General features: G+C 41.2%; 1 protein-coding gene and 1 non-coding gene across 2 annotated transcripts; one reads left to right on the top strand and one right to left on the bottom strand.

The window, feature by feature from the left end:
- Positions 1-249: 249 nt before the first annotated feature.
- LOC140487886 (dual specificity protein phosphatase 18-like) lies at positions 250-6417 on the bottom strand. The gene is made up of 2 exons (XM_072587273.1): positions 6176-6417; positions 250-1682 (listed from the first exon to the last, which is right to left on the bottom strand). Exon 2 carries the CDS (start codon positions 1640-1642, stop codon positions 1055-1057), a length of 588 nt encoding a protein of 195 aa, XP_072443374.1. The 5' UTR covers positions 1643-1682; positions 6176-6417; the 3' UTR covers positions 250-1054.
- Positions 6418-6708: 291 nt separating this feature from the next.
- Positions 6709-6815, top strand: LOC140488230 (U6 spliceosomal RNA). The gene has a single exon (XR_011963025.1). It is a non-coding gene; the product is annotated as a U6 spliceosomal RNA (small nuclear RNA).
- Positions 6816-8485: the final 1670 nt, after the last annotated feature.

Genomic DNA, 8485 nt, shown 5'->3' on the forward strand with positions numbered 1-8485 from the left:
CTATCACTGTTGTAGTTCAAAAAAACAGCTCATGACAATCTTCCTCAGGACAATTCAGGATGGGTTATAAATTCTGGCCTTACCTGCAATGTCCACATCCTATAAATAAAAGAAAACATTAAGATCATAGCTTTTCTGATCTTCAAAACCCAAAAGTGCTTTTTAGATACAAAGAGTTGTACATTCCAGTTTTTCCTGTTTGTTCTGACAAAAATAATCTTACTTTGATTTTATTATTTCATTGCAGGTTATTACTCTATCACCAAAATTTACAGTTACTAACTACAGTACATAAAAGGGTAGCAACATCTTAAATGTTATATTGTACTGCTTGTAAACAGTTCTAGTTTCATCACTTTGCTTAAGTATAATGTAAAATTACTACTTCTTTAGAATTGAATGCAATGTTGAAACAACCAATTAGTTGCACCAATATATACTCCCATGAATGTCTACAATTTTATTTCATAGTTAGAACACAAGTGATGTTCAAGAGAGTTCATCTTACACACGGATTCCATTCTCTCAAACTAACAAACTCTTCAAAATCAGTGTGTGCAAACAAAGCACAAATACATTATGACGGCTGCTTTTCTTCACGGACCTTAGGGTTGTTACAAAGTCTTACTGTAGAATTTGAATAACTGACCAGGAGCAAAGCTAGAGGAAAATAATAGCAGCCTAGGACTGACTGCAGACAGAAGACTGTCGACATCAATATCATGGCAAGAACAAAAATATATGAGAATATGAAGACTGAAATGAGTTTCTTTTTCTGAAGTTGACCGTGATCTTGTGAGGGCCACATTCCTGATGAAGGGCTTATGTCCAAAGCATCAATTCTCCTGTTCCTCAGATGCTACCTGACCTGCCGTGCTTTATCAACACCATACCTTTTTATTGTTATCTTGTGAGGGCCATGGAATGCGTGAGATGATGTTTGTGAGGTATTAATTGTTAGCCATGGATGTCTTTAAAAGCAAACGTATACAATAGCAACTCATAGCACAAACATATCACCATTCAATAGACTTTATGCACTTGATATACAATATCAAAAAGGAATTATTCCTCTTGTTTCTTTTTCATATATATCTGGTATGATTCCTAGTGGCGACATCACCATTTTGATGCTAGTTTTTCCAAAGAGTTTGTCTTCATACTCTATCAGCTGCTTCCAGAATCCACTATTTGGCCTAATTATAGGCCTACATGCTTTCAACCAGGTATGAGCATCGAGCAGAGATATGTGATGGTATTTCATGAGATAAGCAAGGCACAAAGTGGCAGATCTACTGATTCCTGCAACACAATGCAGCAATGTTCGTCCATGTGATTTTTGAACAAGCTGGATTTTGTCTGCCACCATGTCAAAATACACACTTAGCTTTGAACATGGAGAATCTGCAACGGGAATGTTAATATACTCGGTATCTGGAAACTTAGAACCAATCACCTCTGAGGTCACATTAATTATACACGTCACTCCATTTGACTGCAAGAGTCTTTGATTGTTTGAAGCAACTGCATTGCTTAAATATAAATTGTGTGTTATCTGAGCCAAACCAGAGAGACTTGGTCTGGGTCGTCTGGAGTGAAGTGATGAAATGCTTTTTGCTGTCAACTGAAGATTCAAATCCATTATAAATATAACGTCGGATTTTCTTCAATGTTCAAGTTTCCTAAAAAGAAACAACAGTTAAAAGTACCAGTTGGAGAGAAAATATCAAGTTTCTGACCAGTGAGTATCATTAATCTAATTGTCCTGACAGGGTAGATAATAACCACTTGCATTGATCTAGTACGTTTAACACAGCAAGCAGCCCAAGATGCCCACAGTTATCAGACAACTTTTGACCTAAGAGATAATAATTGGGAGGTCAAAAACTTGGCAAGATATATGTCTTAAGGAGCATCTTAAACAGTAACAGATGTTACAGCAATATACAACACTATCCAGATCACAGCTTGAGTAGAGTGACCCGTTTTCCACATGATAGGAAAGATGTGATTGTTCAGAAGAGGATGCAGAGGTGATTAAGGGGAATGTTGCCATGTCTGGAAAACTTTAGTTAAGACTGGCTAGGCTAAGGTTGTTTTACTTGGAATAGAGGCCAAGAAATGACTTAATTGAGGTACATAAAATGATGAGGGTCAAGATGAAGTACATAGGGATGACACATATACCTTAGTGGACGTTAGAAAAAAATGAGAAGCATAGATTTAAAGTAATTGCAGGAGGTGTGGAAACATTCTTTTTCAACTCGGTAGTGGTAGGGACCGAGAAGTCAATGCCTGAAAGGGTGGTAAAAGTAGAAATTCTCATCACAGGTAAATGTATTTGGAAACCCACTTGGTATCCAAGGGGGCTCAGGCCTAGCACAGGAATGTTGAATTAGGCTGGTTTGCTTATTATTAGAGCATAGAACATTACAGTGCAGAACAGGCCCTTCGGCCCTCGATGTTGCACTGACCTGTGAAACCAATCTGAAGCCCATCTAACCTACACTATTCCATTATCATCCATGTGTTGATCTGATGACTATTTAAATGCTCTTAAAGTTTAGCAAGTCTACTACTGTTGCAAGTAGGGCGTGCCTACCCTTACTACACTCTGAGTAAAGAACCTACCTCTGACATCTGTCCTATGTCTATCACCCCTCAATTTAAAGCTACATTCCCTCATGCTAACCATCACCATCTGAGGAAAAAAAGCTCACTCTGTCCACCCTATCTAATCCACTGATAATCGTGTATGTCTCTATGAAGTCATCTTTTAACCCTCTTATTTCTAACAAAAACAGCCTTGAGTCCCTCAGCCTTTCCTCATAAGACCTTCCCTCCATATCAGGCAACATCCCGGTAAATCTCCTCTGCACACCTTCCAATGCTTCCACATCCTTCCTATAAGGCAGTGACCAGAACTGTATGCAGTTCTCCAAGTGCGGCTGCACCAGAGTTCTGTACAGCTGCAACATGACCTCATGGCTCCGAAACTCAATCCCTCTACCAATAAAAGCTAACACACCGTATGCCTTCTTAGCAACCCTATCGACCTGGGTGGCAACTTTCAGGCATCGATGCACATGGACACAGAGATCTCTCTGCTCATCCACACTATCAAGAATCTTACCATTAACCCAGTACTTTGTATTCCTTTTACTCCTTCCAAAGTGAATCACTTCACACTTTTCCGCATTAAACTCCATTTGCCACCTCTTAGCCCAGCTCTGCAGCTTAAATCTACTAACCCAACCCTCTGCATCCTCATCGAGGTCACTTATAAAAATGACAAACAACAGTGGCCCAAAACAGATCCTTGCCGTACCCCACTCGTAACTGAACATCAGGATGAATATTTCCCATCAACCACCACCTTCTATCTTCTCTCAGCTAGCCAATATCTGATCCAAACCACTAAATCACCCTCAATCTCATGCCTCTGTATTTTCTGCAATAGCCTACTGTGGGGAATCTTGTGAAATGCTTTACTGAAATCCATATTCACCACATCAACTGCTTTACCCTCATTTACCTGTTGGTCACTGTCTCAAAGAACTCAATAAGGTTGTGAGGCATGACCTACCCTTCACAAAACTGTGTTGACTATCCCTAGTCAAATTATTCCTTTCTAGACGATTATAAATCCTAACTCTTGTAATCCTTTCCAACACTTTATCCCCAACCGAAATTAGGCTCACTCATCTTTAATTACCAGGGTTGTCTCTGCTCCCCTTCTTAAACAAGGGGACAACATTTGTTCTCCTCCAGTCTGCTGGCACTATTCCTGTAGACAATGACGACATAAAGATCAAAGATAAAAGCTCTGCAATCTCCTCCCTAGTTTCCTAAAGAATCCTAGGATAAATCCCATCCGGCCTGGGGGACATATTTATTTTCACACTTTCCAGAATTGCTAACATGTCCTCCTTATGAACCTCAATCCTGTCTAATGTAATATTCTGTATCTCAGTATTCTCCTTGACAACATTGCCTTTTTCCTGTGTCTATACTGATGAAAAATATTCATTTAATGCCTCTTCTATCTCTTCGGACTCCACGCTCAACTTCCCACTACTGTCCTTGTCTGGCTCGAATCTTACTTGCGGCACCAACCCATGCCGCAAGTTCACCTACCTTATTCTGGATGCTCCTGGTGAAGTAGACTCACTTCAAACCACCTTCCTGTCTGCCAATGCTAACATGGGACAACTACAACATTGGCATCGACCCAGGTATATGGAAAATTGCCCACGTCTGTCCTGTTCACAAAATGAATGACCAATCCACTCTCGCTAATTACTGATCCATCATCTTGGTCCTAAGTGAATGATGGAAGGTGTCATCAATAAGTGCTATGAAGCAGCACTGGCTTGGAAATAACCTCATTGATGCTGTGTTTGGTTCTGCCAGAGTCATTTAGTTGCCAACCTCATCGTAGCCTTTGTTGAAATAGGAACAAAGGGCTGAACTCCATAAGTTAGGTGACAGATAATGACCCTTACATCAAGACCATATTTGGCCAAATGTGACATCTAGATAAACTATGGTCAATAGGAATTGGGGAGAATCTGTTCACTGTTAGAGTTATACTTCATGTAAAAAAAGATGGTTGTAATTGTTGGACATCAGTGATCTCAGCTTTAGGATATCACTGCAATGATCCCCCAGGATAGTGTTTTTGGCCGAATCATCTTCAGCTGCTTCATCAATTACCTTCCTCCACTTAAGGTTAGAAGTGGGGATGTTTGCTAATAATTGCACACCTTCAGTCCTGGATATCTGCTCAGGAAATGAAGTGGATTCAGAAAAGATTTACAAGAATGTTGCCAGGGTTGGTGGATTTGAGCTATTGGGAGAGGCTGAATAGGCTGGAGGCTGAAGGGTGACCTTATAGAGGTTTATAAAATCATGAGGGGTATGGACAGGGTAAAAATACAAGGTCTTTTCCCTGGGGTGAGGGAGTCCATAAGTAGAGGGCATAGGTTTAGAGTGAGAGGGGTAAAATATAAAAGGGACCTAAGAGGCAACATTTTCACACAGCAGGTGGAGTGTGTTTGGAATGAGCTGCCATAGGAAGCTGGTATAATTACAACATTTAAAAGGCATTTGGATGGGTGTATGAATAGGAAGGGCTTGGTATTTGGGCCAAATGAAACCAGATTAGGTTAGGATACCAGGTCAGACTGGATGGGTTGGACCGAAGAGTCTGTTTCTGTGCTGTACATCTCTACGACTATGACTCTATGGTCAAAAGTCCAAACACAGCAAGTTATATGTCCAACATGACATGTGGCAAGTAACATTTGCACCATTCAGGCCAATGACCATCTCCAACAAATGAGAATCAAACTATTATCTCTTGATATTCATAGGCTTTTTGAACTCTAGTCCCTCTACTATCAGTATTCTCCAAGTGACCAGTGATTATAAATTGAACTGAACGAGCCAGAAAAATTTTGTTGCGACAAGAGTATGACAGGGGCTAAGATTCCTGCAGCAAGAAATTCACTCCCTGTCTGTTGAAAATGTGTCCACCATCTACAAGGCACAAATGAGAAGTGTGATGGAATATTCCTCACTTGCCTGAATGAATTCAGTTCCAACAACACTGAAGTAGCTTGAACCTATCCAGCCCACTTAACTGCACCTCATAAACATACACCAACTTCCTCCACCACTAATGCTCAGAGGCAGAAGTGACAGACTCCAAAAACTTCACCAAGGATTTTTGCAGTGCAACATCTAGACACACAACCATTACAATATAGGAGGACAAGGGCAGCAATTATATGGAAAACCACCAGCTGCAAGTTCCCCTCTAAGCTACATTGCTGTTCCTTTGGTGTTGCTGTGTCCAAAACTTAATATTCATTCTCTAACACTGTGTACACCTACACCAAATGGACTGCAGCGAATCAAGGAGGTTCACCACCATCTTCTCAAGGCAGATTAAGCATTGCTTATAAGTAAGGACCTGCTGAACTTTTCCAGCAATTTCTGTTTTTGTTTATAAATACTGGCCTGTAATGTCCGAATGAACAAAAGGCAAAATCACCTCCCAAGTTGTAAACTTTCTGAGTGTACATCCCATACGAAGTTATGCACTTGATGTATTAACTACAATATAAATGGCCCCTGACCAAGATAAAATATTACATCTAATAAATTATACCTGACAACTTCATCGAGACTTTCAAAGATGACCATTTCCAGGGAAGGAGCAATTTGCATTTATGTGATGGTCAAAATTCGAAATAAACATCCAAAGGTGTTTTACAGATTAAAAACAAAATCATGTTAAAAAAACAACATGAAGAGTTTTGTTGACGGTAAATGGGAAGGAGTGAAGTAAAGATAGAGACGGGTGTTTGGGCCTGACACCGAGCTTGAGGAACAGGAACTGGCCTGGGTCTACTCCTGACACAGCCCGAGCCACAGGCCCACCCTAGCGACAGGCCCCACCCACTGCGCCGCCCCAATCAAAACACTGCTTCATTTACATCCAAACGCAACTTTCTATTTCTATATTCCTGTTTAATTGAAGAAACTCTGAAAAATAAAAGTGGAGGTTCACAATACCCAATTGATACGGCGTATGTGAAATTGTATTGCATGACTGATCCTATCGAAAACGAACTATCACCTGTACATAAAAATAGTTGGATTTCAGAAAGTTTATAAAGCACTGAATGTCATACTTAAATTGTGCTCGCTTCGGCAGCACATATACTAAAATTGGAACGATACAGAGAAGATTAGCATGGCCCCTGCGCAAGGATGACACGCAAATTCGTGAAGCGTTCCATATTTTGCACAATAGGAGTAGGCCATTCTGCCCTTCGAGCCTGCACCACATTCAATATGATCATAGCTTATCATCCTGTTCCAGCCTTATCTCCATAACTCTTGATTCCACTATCTTTGAGAGCTCTATCCAACTCTTTCTTAAATTAATCCAGAGACTGGGCCTCCACTGCCCTCTGGGAAAGAGCATTCCACACAGCCACCACTCTCTAGGTGAAGAAGTTTCTCCTCATCTCTGTCCTAAATGGTCTACCCCGTATTTTTAAGCTGTGTCCTCTGGTTCGGCACTCACCCATCAGCGGAAACATCTTTCCTGCCTCCAGAGTGTCCAATCCTTTAATAATCTTATATGTCTCAATCAGATCCCCTCTCAGTCTTCTAAACTCAAGGGTATACAAGCCCAGTCGTTCCAGTCTTTCAGTGTAAGGTAATCCCGCCATTCCAGGAATTGACCTCGTGAACCAACGCTGCACTCCTTCAATAGCCAGAATGTCTTTCCTCAAATTTGGAGACCAGAACTGCATACAGTACTCCAGGTGTGGTCTCACCAGGGCCCTGTACAGCTGCAGAAGAACCTCTTTGCTTCTATACTCAATCCCTCTTGTTATGAAGGCCAGCATGCTATTAGCCTTCTTCACTACCTGCTGTACCTGCATGCTTACCTTCATTGACTGGTGTACAAGAACACCCAGATCTCTTTGTACTGCCCCTTTACCTAAATTGATTCCATGTAGGTAGTAATCTGCCTTCCTGTTCTTGCCACCAAAGTGGATAACATCTGTCATGCATCTGACCACTCATCTAACCTGTCCAGGTCACCCTGTAATCTCCTAACATCCTCCTCACATTTCACCCTGCCACCCAGCTTAGTATCATCAGCAAATTTGCTAATGTTATTACTAATACCATCGTCTATATCATTAATATATATTATATAAAGCTGCGGATCCAGCACTGATCCCTGCGGTACCCCACTGGTCACTGCCTGCCATTCCGAAATGGAGCCATTTATCACTACCCATTGATTCCTGTCAGCCAACCAACTTTCAATCCAACTTTGCCCCCAATACCATGCACCCTAATTTTGCTCACTAACCTCCTATGTGGGACTTTATCAAAAGCTTTCTGAAAGTCCAGGTACACTACTGGATCTCCCTCGTCCATCTTCAGAGTTACATCCTCAAAAAATTCCAGAAGATTAGTCAAGCATGATTTCCCCTTCATAAGTCCATGCTGACTCTGACCTATCCTGTTACTACTATCCAGATGTGTTGTAATTTCATCCTTTATAATAGACTCCAGCATCTTTCCCACCACTAAAGTCAGACTAACTGGTCTATAATTTCCTGCTTTCTCTCTCCCACCTTTCTTAAAAAGTGGTACAACACTAGTCACCCTCCAATCCGCAGGAACTGATCCCGAATCTATCGAACTCTGGAAAATAATCAGCAACGCATCCATGATTTCTCGAGCCACTTCCTTCAGTACCCTGGGATGTAGACCATCGGGCCCCGGGGACTCTGCTTCAGACCTAACAGTCTCTCCAACACCAATTCCTGGCAAATATAAATTCCCTTAAGTTCAGGTCCTTCAGCCACTGTTACCTCAGGGAGATTGCTTGTGTCTTCCCCAGTGAACACAGATCTGAAGTACCAATTCAATTCTTCTGTCATTTCTT

The sequence above is a fragment of the Chiloscyllium punctatum genome, chromosome 17, assembly GCF_047496795.1.
Source record: "Chiloscyllium punctatum isolate Juve2018m chromosome 17, sChiPun1.3, whole genome shotgun sequence".
NCBI lineage: Eukaryota > Metazoa > Chordata > Chondrichthyes > Orectolobiformes > Hemiscylliidae > Chiloscyllium > Chiloscyllium punctatum.